The sequence below is a fragment of the Sander lucioperca genome, chromosome 19 (assembly GCF_008315115.2).
Source record: "Sander lucioperca isolate FBNREF2018 chromosome 19, SLUC_FBN_1.2, whole genome shotgun sequence".
Taxonomy (NCBI): Eukaryota; Metazoa; Chordata; class Actinopteri; order Perciformes; family Percidae; genus Sander; species Sander lucioperca.
In genome coordinates this window covers 14,639,789-14,663,396 of record NC_050191.1, presented here as the reverse complement: position 1 = coordinate 14,663,396, position 23,608 = coordinate 14,639,789, and the positions used below count along the sequence as shown (strand labels likewise).

General features: G+C 42.6%; 1 protein-coding gene across 2 annotated transcripts; it reads left to right on the top strand.

Moving 5' to 3' along the window:
- Positions 1-163: 163 nt before the first annotated feature.
- Positions 164-22,307, top strand: lbr (lamin B receptor). 2 transcript variants are annotated; one of them, XM_031321098.2, is made up of 14 exons: positions 164-326; positions 4,783-4,957; positions 5,819-6,034; positions 6,703-6,786; positions 8,967-9,150; positions 10,807-11,003; positions 11,700-11,754; positions 12,811-13,005; positions 13,098-13,201; positions 16,830-16,955; positions 17,713-17,881; positions 18,066-18,146; positions 20,083-20,205; positions 20,524-22,307. In XM_031321098.2, the coding sequence occupies exons 1-14, from the start codon at positions 316-318 to the stop codon at positions 20,682-20,684; spliced, it is 1,881 nt and encodes a 626-aa protein (XP_031176958.1). In that variant the 5' UTR covers positions 164-315; the 3' UTR covers positions 20,685-22,307. The 2 variants fall into 2 exon arrangements, with proteins under 2 accessions (XP_031176958.1, XP_031176960.1); XM_031321100.2 differs by lacking the exon at positions 164-326 and adding an exon at positions 1,317-1,444.
- The last annotated feature ends 1,301 nt before the right edge of the window (positions 22,308-23,608 follow it).

Below are 23,608 nucleotides of genomic sequence, written 5' to 3'. Positions count from 1 at the left end.
TACTTCTACCATTTTGTGACTCTCTCTGACGGTAATATGACACCAGTAAACAAAGTAGTCGTGACCCTCAAAACCAATCCCAGCGCAGTTAAAAATCCACCGATAACCAATCAAATTGCAGAGCAGTTTGAAATGAACGCTGTACAAGCCAATCAGCAGCCTTCGCGCCTTCCTAGTCACTGGTGGGTTTTGCCCAGTAAGGGAGGGAGAACGAGCGCTACGTCAAACGTCTGCACCGTCCGTTTTTATTAAAATATAAAGTTTAATGTATTAATTCCTCGTTTTATTTGGAAATATCTCATCAGTTTTACTCGTATGGTAATAAGGTAAGTGCTTCCGTTCAACGCATGCGCTTGTGACTGAAACAGCAAGTAGCTTTACATTTGTCTTTGTTGGGAAGATAACGTTATAACAGAGACTGGGCTCCGGCTAGTCCCTGGAATCTTAACTTGTTTCCACTGGTCCAGGTAAAGGTACTGGGGCAGCTGTTGGCTGATATATACTCTCCTGAATCGTTTTAATAAAGATACTGGAGATTTGTTGGGTTAATGTTAGAAATGTTTGACAGCAGTATTATGACGTCAACTAACATTATAGCGTTACGTTATGGACACTTTGAGTTTACCGACACACACACACACACACACACACACACACACACACAAAACCATGTAGCTAGTGATTAAACGGCGCCTGATTCTGACGTTAATGACAGTAACGTAGATGTTTTACAGTGTTTGGTACACAGCGGCTCGGTCCGTTGCCGTGTGTTGTGTTTGAATGCATGACGTGTTCCCTCCTAAAGGCTGTCTGTTGTAATGCTAACCAAGTTACCGTTAAAGAGACCGCTCCGCACGTTAGCTACATACATACATTCATTACATTACATTAAAAAGAATATAATTTACTATTATTCAAGACGACAAACCGTCAGCCATTCAAATATACATTTATTTTATGTAGAAAGAGTGTAACTGAGATAGTGTAAAAACACGCAGGTGACTTTTAACATTGTTCCAAATAACTCGTAATCTAATTACATCTGATGGTGTTACATTTTATATAAAGTCTCCTGACAATACAGAGTAATATAATAAGCAGTGACACATGTGATGGCAGGTTATCAACACAGGGAGGGAGTTTGTGTTGCCGTGTTATTAAAGGAAAGCGCTCAGATGTCTCCTGCTGCTATGGGTTAGGGTTAGGGACTGCTGTGATAACACAACTCAGTTCACATGTTGTATTGCATTTCAAAGGTGGAGCTAAACAGATGTGTGTGTGTGTGTGTGTGTGTGTGTGTGTGTGTGACTTGTATTGTATTTAAAACTCCTCCTAGTCCAGCCCGTATCCTTTCATCAGCCCAGCATGAGATCTGATGGTGGGAAACTGACTTCCACATCCCATATGGAACAAGCCAGGAGAGCAGCGCAGGGACTTACTTTGGGTGTGTCATATCCACGTGCTTTTCACTTACACGTTGTGGACTCTTGTGTTTTACAGTCTTAGATCAAATGGATTAGGGGTTGACTGCATATGTGTGACTCTCCCGGTGAGCCAACTTCTCAAAGGACTGTTGGGAGTTATTTTGTGTATAGAGGCATTCAGGAGATTTGATTGGACAGCAGAGTGGTTTAGTAGTCAATAAGAGCCGATCGGCTCTTATTGTCAGTTTTAACACAAAGGGGTTCTTTTATATGTGTATTAATTTCTCCTCAGATGGATAATTTAGGGTAAAAATTCAACCTGTACAACTCAAAGCAGTTTCTATGCTGCCTGCCATTTACTGAAGTATGGCGCTGTGTTAACCACTGGCTTTTTAATTAGCAGGGCTGCTGACTGGAGGCTGGCCATACGTTAGGCATTACTATGTGGCTAAAATTTAAAGACCTACATTTGCTTTGCTGAAACCAAAGAATGTGTTTAAGTCAGTCTTCTTTTCTCTCAGTAACTTCCTTTTGTTGTTAAGGTGCTACTAATCAAACATTCCTTCATATTACAATGAGTTCTTTATGTTTGTATGCTGGCAGTGGCAAGTCGACATGGAAAAGTGATTTAGAGACACAGAAACATGCCCATGCTTCCATTTATCTCTATAAAGGTTTTTTGAAAGAGCTGTGTGTGACACAAGTGTATGTCTATGCATGGTTTGCCTTTTACATTTTCTTTTTTTTTTTTTTTCAATTTGCAATTATTCAGGGGTTGGTTTCTGCAGCATGACAGAAAAGTCCACAGACGTGAGTGGGCGTGCTGTGGTATATCACTACTTTAGGCTGCAGATTTGGCAAAGCTATGAGCACAGTTTAGTTTCCTGTCATCATGTGTACAGTGTCTCTATGAGACAGACAGCTCTGGGTGAGCCCAGCAGGGACATACCTGTCAGCAGTTCTGCAGTAGGACACGGAGCCTCCTGCTCACTCATTAATGCTGCTGAGCTGGCCTGGCCTGCCTCTTTGTGTCAGGGGTGCACTCTACAGTCACATTGGGCCTTTCTAAAGTGCTAGCTTATGGAGGTGGGCCAGACTCTCGAAATGCTGCCATGGTCTTGTAACAATTTGATCAGGTGTGTAAACACAGACAGCATTTCAAACAAAAGAGATGGAAATGGTCTAATTCATACTCTTAATGAAGCCTGACATATTGTGATACTTTATTGACCTTTGTGGTAAATTCACTGTACCCCTCCAGGATATTATCAAATTATCTGAACAATGCTGAAGCAGGTACAGCCAAATAATTAATTAATTAATGCAGTGGACAGACAGAAAGTTGTGCCAAAGCAGAGATGGGGAAAATGAGCCCATTGAGATTTTGAGCGGGCTCTATAGTTATCATTGAGCTCATGCTGTGCTTCAGCGGACTGTAAAGGCCTTTTTACAGTCGCCGTTCCCGACCTGTCGTGCGACAATGTGACGTCAAAATGACGTAGATGTCGCTGGCGCGCCAGGGTTTACCAGAGGTCGCGCACCACTCTATTTTTTTAGCCGCGCACGACAAAGCGAAAACAGAAGCATGGACGAGTTCGAGGACAAGCTTCTCAGAGTGACTGCAAGTCTCTCTTGTAAACTTACTGGGTTAAGATGAGCTCTTTTATGGTGAATGAAAGGCTTGATCCGACAAAGTAGGTCATCGAATCGTTGTGCAGACATTCTGAATTCAAAGTGCTTCTCTTCGTCTATCCTCGTGTTTCACGAGGATATTGAACTCACCATATTTATGTCTGGTATTATTCAAAGGACCAACATTCCACCTTCTTTTTCTTTGTTTCTTTGCAAGCAGTCTCAAACGCAGCTGTTCTTCCTCATCCATTGACTCCAATATCATCTCAGCCACTGTTGACATTGACGTCAATGCTGCTGCCAGTTCTGCCGTTGTTTACCTTTTTCTTCTTCTTCTAGTCCGTAGAAATAGCAAAGTCGGTAGCCTTTCCTCATTAGCGACCCCTGTGTTCAGGAGAAGACTGCAACTAGTGTCGCGACCACCAGTGCGAGTATAAACAGTTACGGCGCCCCCATGACGTCACGCTGGCGTGCGACAGGTCAGGAACAGCGAGTATACTGAACGTTTAAAGATGCAGTAGGTAAGACTTATAAAACTAACTTTCTGTCATATTTGCTGAAACTGACCCTATGTTCCAGTAGAACTACATGAAGCAGGTCATTTAGAGGCTCCTCTGGCACCACCTACAGCCTGTAGTGAGATTTACAAAAATCCACCGCTCCCTGTTCAGATGCACCAATCAGGGCCAGGGGGGGTGTCTAACTGTTCAGATGCACAAATCAGGGCCAGGGGGGATGTCTAACTGCGTGTCAATCACTGCTCATGCACACGCATTCATTCTCCCTTGTGGGGGGAGGGGCTTAGGAGACTGTTTGGGCTTTAGCGGAAAGGGGGGGAGGGACTGAGAAGTTGTTGATGTTAAAATTTTTGGTTTTGGATCTTCACAATCCTACTTACAGCACCTTTAAGGCCTCATACAGACACTGGCTGCGTGGCGTGAGTGTGTCAGCTGCGTGGCGTAGCGAGCTGCGTGGCGTGATATTAGAGCTTACACACTGCCTGCGTGACACGCACGTCTCAGGCGCAGCTCAAGCCCCGCCGAAAACGCGTGTATGCTAGAAATAGGACCGACGCCTATTACATATTTTTGTTTATATGTCATTTTGACACATACATTTAATAAATGACATTTTGATGTTTGAAAGTCTCTAGGTTTTGACATGAATGAAGATATAGCCTAAATGAAATTTCAAATATTGCACCTGTCAATACAGAACGAAATATTCTGTAGCCTATTTTGCCGTCAATACTGCCGACGTCTTTGCTGTAATCAAATCAGTATATATTTATGTTTAACATGGTATTTCATTTTATCAACGGGAAACATCCATGTGTCCAGACAAGGCTAGCAGCAGCAGCGCTGCATCAGACACGTTTCTGGTGTGCAAAGACATAGAAAACGCCACGCAACAGAAACGCCACGCTCACGCCACGCAGCCAGTGTGCAGGAGGCCTAAGAGAACTGAAAGAGCCAATCATCCTTCACTGTACACACCAATGGCAAATTAGCTTTTCTAAGTGAATAATTCCATGTACGTGTGATTCCAATTGTACGTTTATCTAAAAAAAATATCTAAAACCCAGCCTACACTGTTTAGATGAAAGACTTTCCATTTGTTTCCCTTCCTCTCTCTTTTCTCTGTTCGCTCATCTCCTGTCTGTCTGCTCTCATGTCTCTGCCTTCTTTCACTCTATCTTCTGCTCCACTCTTTGCCTTCTTCTCAGGTCAGTGACGATGCCTTCTGTCAAGTACCAGAGAGGGGACATGGTGATGGGCCGCTGGCCTGGCAGCAGCCTGTATTATGAGGTCAAGGTGCTGCGCTTTGATGCCAACAGTCAGCTTTACACCGTCATCTACAAGGATGGCACTGAGCTGGAGCTCAGGGAGCAGGACATCAAGGTAGCCCCAAACACAACTCCACTCAGTCTTCTCACACTTTGATGTAACTTTGTTTTGTGTGCTATGGTGGTGTAATCACCTTTTTTTTCAGTGGTTAGGTTAAAATTCTAGGTTGTTGTCAAGGTAGTGCAGGCTCGAACCACAGGGGAATTATTAAACAAAAGTGTGTTAAGGGAAGGTTCAGCGGTTAAAGTTTCTAACATCTACAGTGGTAATAATAAAAAGAGGAATAAAAAATGTTACACCCAAATTTGACTAAATGTTGCACATTTGACTAATCGGGGTCTTAACGATTAGCTAATCAGATTCTTCTTAATCGTTCAGCCCTAGTTAAAATTCTAGGTTGTTATCAGCTATCAAGGTAGTGCAGGCTCGAACGACAGGGGAATTATTTAACAAAGTGTGTTAAGGGAAGGTTCAGAAGCTAAAGTTTCTAACCTCTACAGTGGTAATGATAGCTAAGCCAAAGGGTACTACTGCTGCTGACCTTAATGATAAATGTTGCTTTACTCAGGCAGATAAAGGGAGTTCCCATGTTGGTCCGCATTTCAGCTTGAAAGATATTATGTCTTTTTAAAGAATTAAAAATGTAGTTTTCCTGTCGTTGTCGAGGCTATATGGCAGTTTTAGCCAATGTGTAGGAACACTGCAAGAAGACTGCCCAGCGCTGAAACACAAATTATTATTATTTTTGAAATGTCTCATCTATTTAATGATTTGGAGGAATACCACTGTAGCAGACGACCTCTACTAAACTATGATATGTAAAGTTAATATTAAATACAAGATGAGGCAGTTTCACCTATGAAAAAAACAATCCCATTTGTTAATAATGGCTGCTATCTCCTCTTTTTCCCTCAGAGTGCTGCTGGTTTCCAGTCCCGTCCACGATCCCGCTCCCGTTCACAATCACCGGGCCGCCGTCGCAGCCGCTCCCGCTCCCCAGCAAGGACCATGCGGCGCTCGTCCTCGCGCACAGCGGCTGCCGTCGCTGCTGCAGCCATCACGGAGAGTGCACCGGCCTCCCGCAGGGATACTAAGCTGAAGGATGCACAGGAAGTCATTCTCAGCCCCCTGGTGAGTGCCACAGCTGCCTTCTCATCTGTTGCCAATCACTGTTCACCTGCGATACATGACTGTTTGAACGGCTATCTAATGCTATAGAGTAACGTGGCCCAGTGGACTACCCTGTTGCCTTGTCAAACTTGGCATGCAAAGTTTTACACCAAATTAAATTCATGTAATCTCTTGAAGAAATGATAGCCTGTGTGGAATTTGAAATGAAAAATGTACAATCAGCAAATTCATTAATCAAAACGGTTACAACACTAAGCAAAGCGGAGCTACATTCTGTTGTTAATGATGTTACTAGGCAACAGTCTTTGCTCCAGAGCAGCACATCTTATTTCTAGAAAGTGCCTTGAATGTGGAGGAAGTAGCTTCCTGCGACACCAACCCGGCCATTCAGTATATCACACGGCTGGCCTACCTGCAATACACAACTATAATACACCTCCATGCATGTCAAACAATGCCAAAGCAAATAAACACGTCCTACTCCTTAGACATTACAGCTATAAAACCGATGTCCTAAATCATCGAGGGGAAATGTGTCACTTTCTGTCTGCCGTGCTGGATTTTGACCCTAACCCTTCACATTCCCTCTGCCTTGTCCTCACGTTGCTTTTTTGCCCTCTTTGTCTCTCTTCATCGCCATCATTGTCCCTCCATTGTGTGATGGGCAGCAACAGACAAAGGCAGCTGAGAACAATAGCAACAATAAGCATGAGCAGAAAGAGGAGAATAACACTGCTAACAAAGTAAATGAGGTGAGTTTAATCTTGTAACTAAAACAATCTTTTCTTCTCAGTACAACACACAAGAACATCAACACAGATGACACATGAAATACACATTGAAAGCATTAATGCCACTTTTTTTATTCAAAGCTTTTCTTCTGTTGTGTATCTCCGAGGTTGAGATGAGTTTTGTCAGATAGATAGACCAACACCTGATGTTCCAGCTGCTACTCATGCTCTACTACTGTTAGGCTCTGTGGTACGTTGGAGCTAGTGGAATGTCATGATGCATGCACGTTCCAGCTGAGAGAGGCCCCCCTCACAAGATCCGGCTTCATTTATCCCCTCTCATGGCTACCGACATGTGACTTTACTTTACCAGAGCTTCACTGGTTCCTACGGTAGACATCTGGGAATCTTAAAGGATTTGTTTCAATCCAGTTTTGCTAGCTTAGTTGTTTTGCTTGTTCAGCTAGCCTCTGAAGTCATGTTATGTGACCGTAGTCTTTAACACTAGATAGTTATACACTCTGTAAGACGCTTTCTGACAAAACCCAGCAGCTCAGTCATAGCTTTGTGATAGTGTTTTTAGTTGACAGAGAAAGTAAAGGCTTACTTCATGAACACATTGAAATGTACAAAAGAAGCTACTCCATGAGCTGTAAATGAATAAGGATGGGGATCTTAGGGAAATTATACTCATAGATTTGTTCTCTAACCTTTGGTTTAGGGTTTGATTTAAAAGTAAATCTAATTCAGTAGAACATCCTTAACCATTTCTATCTTAGTGCTTTACATTTTTGTATATGAAGTAGGGCTTACACAATATTGGAAAGTACTGACCAATATTTTTTTTCTTTGTGCGAAATATATTGGGATATGAAAACAATTACACATTTTTATAAGATGACATAAATAGCTGTATTTGGAAATAATAAATAATTCTCAACTACTGGGATGATTTTGTAGGGGAGTGAAGCTACATAGAAAATAAAAAATGAAAAAGGAGCTGTTCTTATGTCAACCATTGTTGGTTGAACTTTAATACTTTATAAACACCAAAGTAAGTAAGCGCTGTGACTACTCTTCTGAAGTGGTTTTGGAAATGAGGTAGTTAAATACACTGGTTGACTGACATGACACCATTGTATTTGTATAATACTATCAATCCAGGCTAAAGTCAATGATATTAATAATGCATGCATGTTGCTTCCTGTAAATTAAAGGTTGTGGTTGACTAGCGGGGCCTGCTAGAACACTTAAATCAGTTATATATCAGTTATATATCAGTTAGGTTATATCAGACCCAGACTGCTGTTGTAGATTAGTTTCCAGCTTCGTGGTTCCGTACCCTAACGTTAGATGGGACAGACCCCTTGATTCTTAAGGCTAACTATATTAGCTTTAGCCTTAATTGTAACAGCTTTCTGGCAACTCTCGGTGGAAAATGGCCAGGAGACATCGTGATAACGTTGCATTAATCAGGTGATTCATTTAGTCTTTTCAGCGAACATAAAACACTGACTACTGTAGGTTCATTACCCATGGAAAAGCATGTTCACCACTGTGTCTTATGGTACTTTTCTACACACGGGCGAGCCTCCCTTCCCACATGGCCACCTGTCTTAAAGGGGAAGGGTCGGCCGCTAACAATCATGTGAAAGGAGAACAGTGAAAGTTTACTTTTCTATAAAGCAGCAAAAAAGAGAAGAGTTCGCATCGCAGGACGTGCCATGTGAATATCCCACATACATCGCGATGTTGACGATGAAACAAAATATCGTACATCCCCTTATATGAAGACATATTTTGGCTCACGCCACATAATAAAAAAATGCATTCAAATACTTACCTCCATTAACGGTTTGACTAGACTAGAATACATTTTCTCCATAGTATCAGCATATTCAACTGTGTACTGGCATCAGTATCAGGTTTAGTCTTTTTAGTCCATCCAACTAACATACTATGTAATGATAAAAAAACATACGTCATGAACATACAAGAATCCATTTAGAAATGAAGAACTAGGAATCTTAATGTGTTTTTCTGTTCTCCCCTAACGTTCGTCAGAAATGTAGCAGTGACCAGATTCTTCTTTTCTTTCCACGATCCTCTGCACCTGTCACTAAGACTTTATGGTGTGCAAGAACTTTATTAAAATTGCTAATTTGGTTTGTATGTTTTAATGACCCAAAATCTTCCTTCAGAACGCCGATGCTATAGTAGAGGCAGAGCCTGAGAAGAACCAAGGCCGTTACAATCTGCGCCGCAGGAAGGACGAAGCCAAGCCAGTTGAGGCCAAAGCACAGCAGCTGGAGGAAAAGGAGGCCAAGCCGGCTGCAGCTCCTGCTGCCTCTCCCCCCCTCCCTCTGGACTTTGGAGGGAAGCTAGGTAGGTTACAGGATGGTGCCAACAGGCAGCAACTAGCCGCGGGACCATCTATAAAGCAGTTTTATTGAAACCGGCGCTGCTGTTTAAGGGTACACAACTGTGTTTAGTCATTTCAGAATTTTCATTTTCCGGTGTTTGAGGCTGTGTTCTGTGTTAGTGTTGCCTTTCTGACTCCGTGGAAACAACTGAATATATCTTTTACAGGAGTGTTGCATTGCACCTTTGTAGTAACTCAGTGTACTGTATATTAGAGATGCCAGATCACGTTTTTAGCCTCCGATACTATTGTCGATCATCAATCAGCAATATCTGCTGATTGAGTGCCGATCGTTTTTGTGTTTTGTTTGGTTATAGCAGCTGATGTGGCTGTGTAAAGTATTTGCCTGTTTGTAGTGTATTGGGATCTCCACCAGGTGGCAGTGTAACCAGTTATATAATGGTGTGTCACTCTTTAGTAGACCTATGAATTAGAATCACAAGTCAGTCTTGTTTTTTTGTACCCTTTTCCCACCAAATATTAGCGCACATATGCAAGTTTTTATAAGTAAACAGGTATGCCTTTGATTTTATCTTCTGGTGCGTCACGTTTGAAGTCAAGAATGCGCCGCAAAACGGGTGTTAATTTTTCCTGCTACAGCTTACAGTGCACAAAACTGGGGGGTGGGGGGGTGGTGAGCATCATGCAGCGATGACAGTTAAGAATAGGCACCAAAACAACTAGTTATAGTTGCTTGTTACTATCGTTACATTACTATCTGGCGTTTGGGTGCCGTTTTTTCTCACTCTCAGCTGGGTGACGACTCTCCAACTATTGTTTTGTTTGTATTAGTGTGCGCGTGCCTCAGTAACCACGTGCAGCTTCTAGCCAATAAGGTGGGTGGGAAGTGGTCGCAGGAGGACTTCACAACACGTGAACAGCCAATCAGGCACAGGCACACGGTTGTTGTTCTCGGTCGAGTGTTTAACGATATGTGAGTAGTAGTTTATCATTGGCTAGAAGAGATGAATGCTGAGCACCTGATCACACGTTGTTAGTAAACATCGACCGATAATGATCGACAGTGAATCAATCGGGGTATCCCTACTCTATATTCATCTAGTTTGTTGGTGTTAATATGTTGTTAATCACTGGGAGAACTAGTTGGCTCACGGCCTACAGAGATCCTGGCAGCGCAGGGGAAGACAGAATGTAGCATAAACTAGCACTGGGCAATATTGTTATGTCTTTTCTTGGTTTTAAAGGCTACATTACAGTCAAGTGATGTCATGTGACAGTTTTATTGTTTGCCTTTACCCACTTAGTCATTGTATCCACATTACTGGTGATTATTTATCAAAACTTTCATTGTGTAAGTATTTGTGAAAGCACCAATATTCAACATTATATTTGTTTGTTTTTTCTCCATATCGCCCAGCTATAGCTGGTAAGGTTTTAACACAACCGTGTGTATTCTGTGCTCTCAGAAACTTTTTTTTGACAACGTAAACACAGCTTTACAGAGAAGGATTCACTGCAATAGCTTGTATGTTAGGGAGCATAATAGTGGTCTGTGTGAAAGCAGTCACTTCATTTATCTGCACCAGTGTCTCCATGGCGCTGGTGTTTAGCTAAACATGCAGAAGTGTTGTGGTAAAGGAATTGTTTCCTTCCTCCAGGAGCATACTTCTGGCTGCTCTTCCTGCCAGCCTGGGTTCTCTTCCTGGTACTCCAAGTCAACCTGGAAGACCCCAGCCTGGCCAACTTCCCCCCTCCTCTGCCCCCTCTCCATGCTTTCTGGGATGCCCAGGCTCTTGGATTGGTCATCTTGTGGGTCTTATTCCAGGTCCTGCTCTACATCCTGCCGGTTGGAAAGGTGAGTGACAAGAGCTAAATGCAGTACACACAAAAATGCATGCATGACTTAGTTAATTAAGAGAAATTGCACACAAACACAGTTTCAGCCTCTCCTCAGTCATCATCAGTACAGCCAGTGTAGTACTCACTGGTACAGTGTTGTTAGCTGTGGCAGGAGGCAGACATAAATGAAAGAGCAAGCTTTCATTCTTTCCCCCCTGAGTCATTTTTGCTCCTTAGTTCTTATTTCTCCAACTGAATTTACTCTCTTCGATGATAAATCTTCTGAACGTTGTTTTGTGTTTGGTGGGTTTTCAGTCCAAATCGTACTTTCTTCTAATGAAGTCAAAAAGTGGATGTATAGTATGTCTTTCATCTTCTGGTAAAATGGGGAAAGACGTAAAAATGAATGCATGAGTTAAGAGCAATTATACACACACACACACACACACACACACACACACACACACACACACACACACACACACACACACACTCTCACTCTCTATCTATCTATCTATCTATCTATCTGTTTCAGCCTCTCCTCAGTTATCAGTACAGTAGTTCACCAGTACAACCAGTGTAGTAAGGTGTATTCACTGGTAAAATGGGGAAAAACGTCTCTCCTAACTGTTTACTGGTCATTTCCATCACGGTTAGTTCAATGTGCTGTTGTTCATCTGTTAATCCCACCTTCTTGTGTTTCTGTCTCTAGCTGAGCGAGGGCATGCCACTGCGGTCTGGGGAGAGGCTGAAGTACAGAACCAATGGTGAGGCTGAGTGAAGGAAATGTGTAACTGCACGCAAGTCTCCACTGATTCAGTGAACTTATGTTTTTACTACCATTCACCAATGCTGACAACTAATCTTGAGGTTCTGGCTTATCTGTTGCTTTATTAACGGATCACACAGGCTTAAAATATTCATTAAAGGGGTGATAGAATGATTATATAGGGTATTTCACACTGTTCCTTAAGGTCTCCTAATAGGGTATGTAACATTGGTTGGGCTGAAAATTGCCCAAATGCTATTTTATTAGGCCCTTAACTACCCTATGAATATGGCTCTATTTGGAACAAGAGCTTTTCTTCCAAATATGGTATGCTCATGAATATTTAGATGAGCTGCGCGCTGATTGGTTGAGGAACCCCATAGAAACACATTGGAGACGAGACAGCAGGTCTCATATTTCAGACACTGCAAAGTTATACATTGTTTGTCGGGCTGTCACGTAGCCTGCTGAGCTCCTGCTGAACTGCGACACACAGTCAGACAAAATTTGAAATTAGCCATCAATTTTCGTAAAACGGCCCATATTTGACCTCTACATAGTTGATTTCTCGCATAAAAAAGTCTCAGAAGTGAATTTAGTAATTAAATGGCGTACCTCTGGAGATCTGCGTGACCTAGCTAGATTCAGAAGACTAAGCTGACCTCAGGTCAGTGGTGTAGCCTATGCAAATGTTGGGGCGTGACTTAGGAATTTATACTCTTTATTGATCCCCAATGAGGAAGTGACTTGAGATCATAACGTCAACATCCAGCTTTGTTGAGATTCGCCCGTTTTCAGTGGCAGTTTCAAAATGTGAGATTTGCTGAGGATAGGGGTATCAATGGGATTTTGAGCTTCTATGTATGTCCTAGTTACCCACCAAACTGTCGTTATTCAACTATGACAAGGTAAAATCGGTTTTGCATTCTATCACCCCTTTAAGGGACAATGATTTTGCTGTCATATTCAAACATAATCTTTTAACCCTCCATGCGCTGTAGTTTCAATTACATTTAAAGTCCATCTGTATCCAAACCTGTCTGTGTCCCTCCAGGTTTCTTCGCCATGGTGGTGAGTAGTGTAGTGGTAGCAGCAGCTATGCATCAGGGTGTTGACCTCACCTACATCCACAGCCACTTCCTGCAGCTGACTACGGCCTCCTTCCTCATCTCGGTCCTGCTCAGCCTCTACCTGTATGTCCGCTCTCGCTCGGCTGCTGCAGAGCAGCTGGCTTTGGGGGGAAGCTCTGGTAAGATCCATATTACCCACTGATCACATCACTTTGTGTTGTGCCTCTTTTATTCATTCATTCATTTATTTTCTCTCCCTCTACTTCACCAGGCAATGTGGCTTATGACTTTTTTAAAGGACGTGAGCTCAATCCCCGCATCAAAGACTTTGATCTGAAATTCTTCTGTGAGATGCGCCCTGGTCTGATTGGCTGGGTGAGTTGTCATGGGACAGTAAAGCAAACATTTGTCTTAAAAATGTATTTAGTGAAAAAAATCCAGTCATGGAAACGCCTGGAAACTGATTAAAAAGACCTGGGGTCTCATTTCTAAAACGTCCTAAAGCGTAGGATCCTTACTAACCGTGCGTACGCACATCTGTAAGCAATGTTCCCTTTGTAAATCACAGATCACCCACATAAGTGCGTATGTGAATCAGCCTCTTATCCTGCCCTGTACACGCCCATTTTTAACCATAAATAGTCAAGTCAAAGCACCTCATAAATGCTGATCAGTATGTTAATGACCCTGGCAGGTGTTCTTTTGTTACGCCGAATCATGACGACTGGCGGGGAAAAAGCAAGAAACTTCTCAGACGCTCAGGAATTGCTGCAAATTGAATTATAATTTCGGCCTGTTCCCGCACAGTGTAGGGAAACCTGATATATAGACTAACCTATATTAATAATACCGTCCAAAACGGCAGGCATTAACGCACTCTGGACGGCTGCAATATACCAGACCTATGTGACAAGATTTAACAGAACTAACAGCACTTTGCAGTTAAGGCGGCCGCCTAAGCAAGACGCAGCTGCCGCCTTAACTACGTCGTCAAAAAAAAATAAAAATGTATTTGAGCGATATCCACCGTGTTACTCTGCGTCCTGTTTTCTCCCTTTCATTCCAAACCACACAGTTGACAACCTGCAGGTGGAGGCAATGGAGACAAGCTCAGACATACACGCCGCTGTGGACTTGTCTCGCAAGTGGTTTCAGGAAAGTGGCTGCATGGGTCATGACAATGCACAGAACATTAACCGGTACAAGCCTACAGCTGTCCGCTAAGAGCCTCACGGACAGGTGAACTGAGACTCCGTTTCCTGCTTGTCGGCCAACGGTTAATGATCGGTTAACATTTAATTTCATTGTGCTTTCTTTTGGAAGGCTGGCTGCCAAAATTGCCATGTACTAGCTAATTAATTAGCCTCAGGTAATCGATAGCTATCAGTAAACAGAAGTGACGTGTGTGTGTGTGTGTGTGTGTGTGTGTGTGTGTGTGTGTGTGTGTGTGTGTGTGTGTGTGTGTGTGTGTGTGTGTGTGTGTGTGTGTGTGTGTGTGTGTGTGTGTGTGTGTGTGTGTGTGTGTGTGTGTGTGTGTGTGTGTGTGTGTGTGTGTGTGTTGCAGACAAGAGGAACAGAAGAAATAGCTGCAGCTTCACCAAAATGAAGACTGTAAAACAGAACTATAGTGGTACAAACATTTACTCTCCATGTGGCAGATAGCCACATAGGTATAGATATAATTTATTAATTACATATTATTATTTGAATTTAATATTTAGTGTTTAATAAATAATTGTTAAATGTAGTACAGAGTCTGTGTTTATCACACAATCAATTTAATTGCCAATTTAAGTACAGTATCAAAAACAGAATTATTTCTTAGCACACTCTTCATGTCTTCAGCTGTCCTATCAAAATAAAGGCCGAAAATGCCCCCCCAAAAAATCGAAGTCATTTGAAAATTAAATCGCGAACAGGGGTGAATTGAGATTGCGATTTTATAACGATTTATCGTGCAGGCCTAGGAAGTGGCGTACGCACATTTTCAGCCCCGTTTTGTGCGTATGAGACCCCTGATATCCTGGAAATAAACTATGGAAATCTTTAGTTGGCCGACTATGTGACTGATTGACACTTCACTAGGTGACGGAGGGAGATAATAGTCTTGTCAACATAAAGTAGCAAATGTTACCACGCAAGTCTTTTAATAAAACTGGAGTGTTTTGCTAATGTTTGGGTGAAAACACCAGATCTTTTAAAATGAACAAATTCTAATGTCAGCAGCCGGTAGCACAGGTTTATTTTGAGCCAACAGTCCTGCACCCGATATATTAAGACACTTTCTAACCGACTGAAAGACCAAACTTTACAAAAGTATAACGCTTGAATATTACAATAATTTTTTTCAGTATATTGCTGTGTTCTTTCAGACTGGACACAGGTGTAACTTGGATAGATGTAGACTTTTTAAAAGAGGTTATTGTACAGTTAGCAGTGCTGCGTAATATGTAATCAATCTGAGACACTTTAGCATTGAGAGCATGCTGTTAGTACTGGAAAGGTCCTAGCAAATGAACCCTGAAGATGTTAATTGTTCTTATTATTAAAGGCAAAACAGGCCTTTTTGTATTTCCGTAGCCAGATACATGCCAGTGAAAGTGGATATGACTTGCATTGTCATTGTGTCTATGGTAGCACAGGAGTTATAGTTTGTTTTATGGGCCCTGTCACTCTCTGGTGGCCAAATGTGGAGTTATTTTTCCCCCTCAGACGTGGCACCCGTCGCAGTGCGGCGCAAAGCCCGACACAAGTGTCTTTGCTAGTTTAAGACCGTCCAGCGCCCACGTTCTGTAAATAGCAAATGCACCTGTGCCCATGGTCTTACAGGGAGGTGTGTTCAGGTGAATTCAGAATCAGAATCAGAACAGGCCTTTCTGATTCTGATTCTGAATTCTTGGCGTATTGCTACCTTGAGGCAGCGGGAAGTGATTGCGCCATTGACCAACAAAAACCTGGTCTAAAGTCCATAACGCAGCATTTCATTGTTATTTTAACAATCGTAAAGTGAGCCTAGGCACACACACAGGGATGGGCAGCAGCACAAACATACAAAAGATTAAAAATAAAAGTATTGCAATGTGAAATAGTATTATGATATGATCTGCTCCCGCGCTTTCACTTAACGCACAAGCAGATCAGTTTCTTCTCTCCTTCCTGTTTAGCAAATCCTCCATCATAATAGCAGTGCGCCAAGGTCCAAATGCACCTGGCTTTTAAAGGGAATGGGAGATGACGCTCTGATTGGTTTATTGCATAAAACGCACCTATGATTAATGAAGACGCCAGTCGCTTCACGCTGTGCGCTTAGATCGTTAAAATAGGGCCCCTTGTGTTTGCTTGTAGCTATGAGGCTAATGCAGACGTTCAGCTTAGATTTTATAGCATTGGAGAACCACAGCTTGTGAACACGGGTCCCTGTGATTGGCAGGCTTGGGCCGGTGTAAAACCGGACCGGTATACCAAATTTTATGCCTAGTGCTGCACTTCAAAAGTGGTTCAACACGCCCTCTTTCACCCCGCCGCCTTTAGAAGTGTCTGAAAAACTCACGTGAACTTGATGAGATCGAGCCTCGGATGGCTGAGGGAGCGAGTGAACAACGATGGTCACTCCAGAGGTGGATATCACAGTGCATTGCAGTTATGCATTTGGTGCAAGAAAACCCCTCTATGGTTAGGTGGTAATACACAAAGGGTAAAACTCCTGTCGCTGACCACCAAAAGAAAAGATGAATGAATTGAATAACGCTTTCGGCACTGGTTGCTGATGTTGGCTACTTTTTAATTTGTGACAAATGCCGGTTAGCATGAAATCAACTGTTGTCACCCTGTTGTCCGGTTTGAACAATGTCAAGAATTTACTTAGGCTTCACTTCTGAAGCGTTTGATGCAGCGTCAGGACTGCAATCATTTGTTTCTTCAGAACCTTGAATGAGACTTGTCAGGTATGGTCACATTAAACATTGCTAATGATTTTGAATGTTATTTGTGTGTCATTGTTCAGTGTTTGATCAACTTTGCGCTGGCGCTGGCTGAGATGAAGCAGCAGGCTCTGGATGCTCCGTCCTACTCCATGATCCTTGTCAACCTCTTCCAGCTGCTCTACGTAGCTGACGGCCTCTGGAACGAGGTACGCTCAGCTCAGCACATTTTCTCCAGAGTACCAGTCACAGGGAATTTGCAGGGTTTAAGTTTTTCCTGGCTCAGAATGGGCCTTTGGGGGGGTCCTCCCACAGGAGATTTGGAGCATTAAAGACTTCATTTCCTGCGTTCTAATACATGTTCAGGCACATATTTATGGTAAAAATGCCTTAATCTATGTCAAGGAAAATACAAAATTCTGGTGGCAGGTAAATTCAAATTTTTAAATATAATGGAATATAATGCAGTAAGCGAAGGGGGCTTTCGCATCCGACTACACTTGACCACAAAGTCAAGTTCATCTGATTAGTATGAACAGGGCATACACTTATCTTTTTTCCCAAGGAGCAGTTGAAACATGTAGGAGTGACTTACATAATGTAATTGCTATTACTGATTTGTACAATAATAGCCTATAGGCCTACAGTAGAGTAACAGACTGCCCCTACGGTTCAGCAGGCATGTGAACCGCGGATTAATAGCAAATGTAACCATCATAGTGTGAAATACAGTTTAACTGCTGCTGTTACATGAACGGGGCTCAGCAGAGAGTCAGGGCAATGGCGCTAAAGCACTCACAACTTTGGTTTTCATGCATACTAATATACGGTTCGCATCAGGTGTAAAACGATTTTACAGGTTATGAAACTCAGTTTGATAGTGATAGACGGCAGCGCAGCTGGCGACAGGCAGGCAGCAGGTAAAATCCATTGATACGTGTTCTGAGTGTCTCTCTGTGTCCTCAGGAGGCCATCCTGACCACCATGGACCTGATGCACGATGGCTTTGGCTTCATGTTGGCGTTCGGTGATCTGGTGTGGGTTCCCTTCACCTACACCCTGCAGGCCTATTACCTGGTCAGCCACCCCAACCCCCTGAGCCCCCCCGCCGTGGCAGCCCTAGTCACACTCAAACGTAAGGAACCAAACCACTGAGCATCTCACTTTGATTACATAACTGCATTTGTCTTGAGTTTTTGTGACGTTATCTTGAGGTCATGTATTGTATTGACTTATTTTTTAGTCCCAAAGAGATAAAGTTAACATTCTGTTTTCTGTTTCCAAAGTTGATGTTTTCTCTGGGTGTCTCTGTCTTTCAGTCGTTGGCTTCTACATCTTCAGGAAGTCCAACTCTGAGAAGAACGCCTTCAGGAGGAACCCGTCAGACCCCAACCTGTCTGGTAAGTTCTCCTGCAGGCTTAAAGCTGATTATGACTTGATTACCCTCCAAGGGAAAATGACTAAGAGAGCTGACACAGCAAGCCGATTATCGGCCGTCGGACAGTCTGGAGAGGTCAGTGACTCGAGTCTGTTCGGTGTGCTCCGTGCCGTCGTCCGTTGGAGGAGCCGTCGGCCATCATTTTGGCCGACCCGACATGTTCAGTCAGAGACAGGGCAGTCGGGACTCACCCGGAAATGGGGAGTGGATGAGCCTCTCAAAATCTGAAGAAAATCTTTTAAACTGACCTTTGTTGATCTGAAATGAAGACAGATTCAACAACTGCACGGCCTATTTCTCTCTTAAAATGTTTTCAGAAACACGTTTCGGTGAACTATTTCAGTACAATATGAGATTGTTTTCTGAACGAGCCGCCATGACAGTCTGGCTGTGAATTTCCAGAGAAAAAAGACCCACGTGACGCGTTGACAGCGACACCTGACAGCTGACCACATCTGTTGACAAACTCCGACGCACACGTGACGGTGAAATGGCGATTGTTCTCACGGACACACACGCGATATCAACTGGCTAGTTATCCTCCAGACAGCGACGGACCACGTCTCTTTTTCTTTCTCTCATTTCGGCCGTGTGGTGCGTGTGCCCGCTCGCAGTGTGAAGCGCTATTGTCCGAGATGCACTTGGCGGCCTTTTGTGCCTTTTTTTTGGACGACCTAGTTAAGGCGGTAGGGTTCCCCAGCTTAGGTGGGCCGCCCGAGCTGCAAAGTGCTGCGGGAAACCCTGGAGACGTATTACGTTTCGCGCACGCACAGAGCGTACACTCAAGTTGGTGTGGCCTCAGTGTGTTTTGAGGCATTTTTTTTTGGACCTCGGGGACCCGACTGATCAGTCCGACTGCCTTTTCTGCCAATGGTCGGCCGTCTGGTTGGTGTGTAAGCACCTTAAGGCTGACCGGCTTTTTGAGCTCTGTAGTTCTCTCTACGGCAGAGTTACAGTATGTCCACAGTTGTTGTCTGTTGTTAAAAAATCAACATTAAGTTATATGATTGACGAAACCAAAGTTAAACTGAAGTTTATTTATCCCATCCTCTGATTGCTTATTATATACTAATGATAATATAATGTCTACATAGCCTGCCCACATATTAACGTGCAGTACGTAACTTCTTTTTCGGGTAAAAAGTAATGTAACGCGCTACTACTGAAAATTTGGTAACAAAACGTAGTTCCTTTTTCAATTCAGCGCAACGTTACTTTTCCCAGCGACACTGCCTTCTCACAAGCTCCACACGGGACGTGACAGAGGCTGGTAGCAGAGTGATCATGGCAAGCGAGAAGCAGCCAAAGCTAACTTTTGAGAGCGTTTTAAGCTTCGTGGCTTTTTGCTGGACGGCGCTCTGAGCCAGGCAGACACAAAGCTGACAACCTCACAGATGGATGCGGTGGAGATGGCCTCATACATACACGCAGCGGACCGCTGTGGACTTGTGTCGGTCGCACGGACACGCAAGGACTTCCAGAAAAGAGGCTGCATGTGTCTACGACAATGCACGGACCATCGTGGCTGCGCGACCGGTACAAGTCCATACAGACATTACATAGTATACACTAACACCGTGTAACACCGATGAGCTGCTGATGTGCATTCAACCCGCGCTGGACTCGTTCATAATGAATCAGCCGTCACTCTGTGATGAGAGAATCCAGTCTGCAGTGGAGTTCAGACACTTCACTGATAAACCAGAGATTGGCTTTATGGTCAAAGATAGTTTTTGTATAATTAACTTCAGTAACGAGTAAAGTAAAAAGTTACTTTCCATAGGGGGTAAACTAAGTTAAGTAACAGATTACTTTTTTAAGAAGTAACGAGCAAACACTACTTTTTAAAAGTAACTATCCCAACACTGTTAACGTGTCCGTGTGTGCGTTCCCTGCAGATGTGAAGACGATCCCCACAGCCACAGGGAAGAGTCTGCTGGTGTCCGGCTGGTGGGGGGTGGTCCGCCACCCTAACTACCTGGGAGACCTCCTGATGGCTCTGGCCTGGTCTCTGCCCTGCGGTCAGTCTCAAACTAACAAAGCACTTCAGGATTTTCCTTCTACAGCTGTCCCGACATAGAATTCACAAAGTTGAATCTGATTTACATTTTTGTTGAATCATCAAATAAAAATGGCAAAAACATATTGGCCGTGATGTGACCAGAGGGCATCACGTGACCGACACAGAAGTTGTAATTCCAACGCATTTACATGCCTCCAATACTACCCAAGAACATGAACGTATGCAACAGGATCACAATGCTATCAACATCCACATAGTTTTTTACCAGCTGATAAATGCAGTCCCATTGAAATGTTTGTGACGTCCATCCCTGCAGGCTTCAGCCACCTCCTGCCGTGGTACTACATGATCTACTTCATCATCCTGCTGGTGCACCGAGACTCCCGCGACATGACCCAGTGCAGGAGGAAGTACGGCTCGGCGTGGGACGAGTACTGCCGAACGGTTCGCTACCGGATCATTCCCCGCGTCTACTGAGGAACCTGGCTCTGCTAAGGGCTTTCAACCCAAATAATGGCTGTGAAGTCTCACCAAAAACTCAAATATGAATGGATTGACTGACTGATTTGACTTTTTATAATCTTTTTTGTTTTTGTGTTGAATTTTTCAAATCTTGATTCTGGACTGAAGGAGCTACATTACTTGATTTTTTTTGATGGAAGAAAAAAATGTCAATCATTGGTTTTGTGGACTATTTAAAAATTGCCTTTTTAATAGAAAATACTCAAAAATATAAACTCAAAGTTTGCAAACTGGGGGAAAATAGAAATTCCCCTTGCTAGGAATGTCTTGATAGGATGTATATTTTTGTATATACATATTTGTTTTTATACTTCAAGAATATCTCACCATTTGAATAATTTTGGTAAGTTTTGCTCTTTGCTCCCATATTCAAAATGTTCCAATATATCAGCTTGGCTATTATGAATAATTTTATAAGTACGCCTTCTTACTACGATTAAACTGCTTGTGTATATTGTGAAGAATGGGATCAAACATGCTATCTGTTTTTAATAACATGTACAGTGGAACTATGTTCTTTCTCAGGACCCAGAAGTTTAATTGGAAAAGTTTTGTCTTAATATTTTGATTGTGTGTCTTTATATAAATATCTAGTTTTGACTTGAGAGTGTGAAATGATTTTGGAGGTTTCAAGAAAATGCACTAATGTGTAGATGCATGTTTTTTCCTTCCATTATCAGTCCCAACAGGTATTTGATTTGGCTTTGCTACCTCCAGAGGGCAGTGTGTGTCATTCTGAGTGTGATGTCACTGCTTAAAAAGGAAAAGGACTTAGACTTGTTTTTCATTCAACAATAATGGTAGTATCTGTTTAACCATATTGTATGTGTCAGGCTAAACTACATTTTTCTAATGAAACCATGTGTCTTTTGTTCTTTTATGAACTGGCTGTTCATTTCCAACCACTGCCACATGAGTTTGGTCTGAACCTTTTGAAGCTTTAACTTGCAGGTCATGACTATTTTGATGATGTTTATACTGTGACAACATGGAGAGCTGTTGACTGTGGTAGCATTTACAAACTGCATTTGCTAACCCCCCAAAAAAAATATTTTTACACCTGTGCAGCTGGAGATGAGTACATAAGTAGCAATACATTGACTAGGTAGCGTTTTTAATGCTGTGCTGACTGAATACCATGTAAATAAATCATGTTATTTTCAGTAAACAGGCAACAGTAGTGGTAATAGTAACATTTTTAATAGATATTTAATATTGCTTTTTTTTAGGTTAACTTTGTAATTTTGACCACTGTAGTTCTGTCTACACCTAGATCTGCCATGTTTCTGGACAATAGTTCAACATGCATGAAATCAAATGGTCTGTAACACTCCCTGATCAGAGAGAAGACAGGGCACATTGTGGTGATGTATAATATGAATATCTTATTATGTCTCCTTGGCTCGGCAGTCTGAGTACAAAGCAATAAGTTGGATGTACTTCTATTTGACAACAGTGAATGAGAAGTAAAGTGGGCCCTGACTGTCAGCTAGGATGAATCCCATCTGTGACAGTGGCTGGAAAAAGCTTATTTGTACAAATGTTGCAGCATGAAATAAAGATCTACAGTATTTCCTTTTTCTGCTTTCTTTGGACTTTGATCATGTGCAGGCGTGGCGACAGTGCTACTGCAGGATGAGTGCAGAACAACATCCAGTGTTGGTTGTCTCTGGGTGCAGGAATTTACTTTGAGATGTGTGCGTGTGTGTGTGCCTGTCTTCCTCCTGCTCCTGCCGCAGCAGCAGGTGCTCGACTCGGAGAGTAGGAACTAGTGGAATGAGGAAATGAAGAATCCCTTTGTACTTGATGACTGATGAATCTAGAAGGTGTCTGTTTCTGTGTCCCAGGTCAGATAAGTTTGAAACACTTTCATGTTGAATGTTTTGTTGTTAAGGGTTTTGTGTCTCAGTCAATATGTGATTTAACTTAAATAGATTTGAGAATTTGAACACCCTGTCAGCTAGAGCAGGGTGAAGGCTGAGGTGCATCAGACTCAAAAGATGGATCAGCCTGAGTCATAAGCCAGGTGCATGAAACAGACAGCAGGAGAGAGCGACAGTGGGAATAGGGGTAAAGTAGTTCAACCAAACATGCAGGACTCTGACCGTGCAAAGCTCTGTGTGTGATAAAATATGAGACGTTTAAACCGAATCCCATATGCAACAGGGAGCCAGTGAAGAGACTTGAGAATGTGATGTGTAATTCCTTCCTCTGGATTAAGTGAAGACGATCCAGAGCAGTGAGGAGAACAGTGTGCTACAGTAGATACATGCATCTCAAGTTCAGCAGATGAAACTACAGTTTAATATTTAGTGAAAAAAAACTTGCTTTACATGTGTCAAACAAATATCAGCCCTAAAATACAAATATCAGCCCTAATATACAGTTGTGTTCAGAATAATAGCAGTGTGTTTTAAAAAAGTGAATAATGCTCAAAATCCTTAGAATAGCTTTTAATTCCATAATATCTATGCATTGGGAACACTGCACATTCAATTCCAAATCAAAACATGATCAAAATTGATCACGTTTGTGTTCTACCTTTACAGAAAGTGAAGAAAAAGGAAAATTAGGCTGTTCAAAAAATAGCAGTATTTGCATTTTTCTTTACAAACTCAACATTTACTGTATAAACTGAAAAATGTCTCAAGGGTTGGCTCTACTTTGAATCACTGCACTAATATTTAGTTGCATAACCATTATTTCTGAGAACTGCTTCACATCTGTGTTGCATGGAGTTGACCAACTTCTGGCACCTGTGAACAGGTATTCCAGCCCAGGACCATTGAACTACATTCCACAATTCCTCTGCATTACTGGGTTTGGCCTCAGAAACAGCCTTTTAGATGTCACCCCACAAGTTTTCAATGGGATTGAGG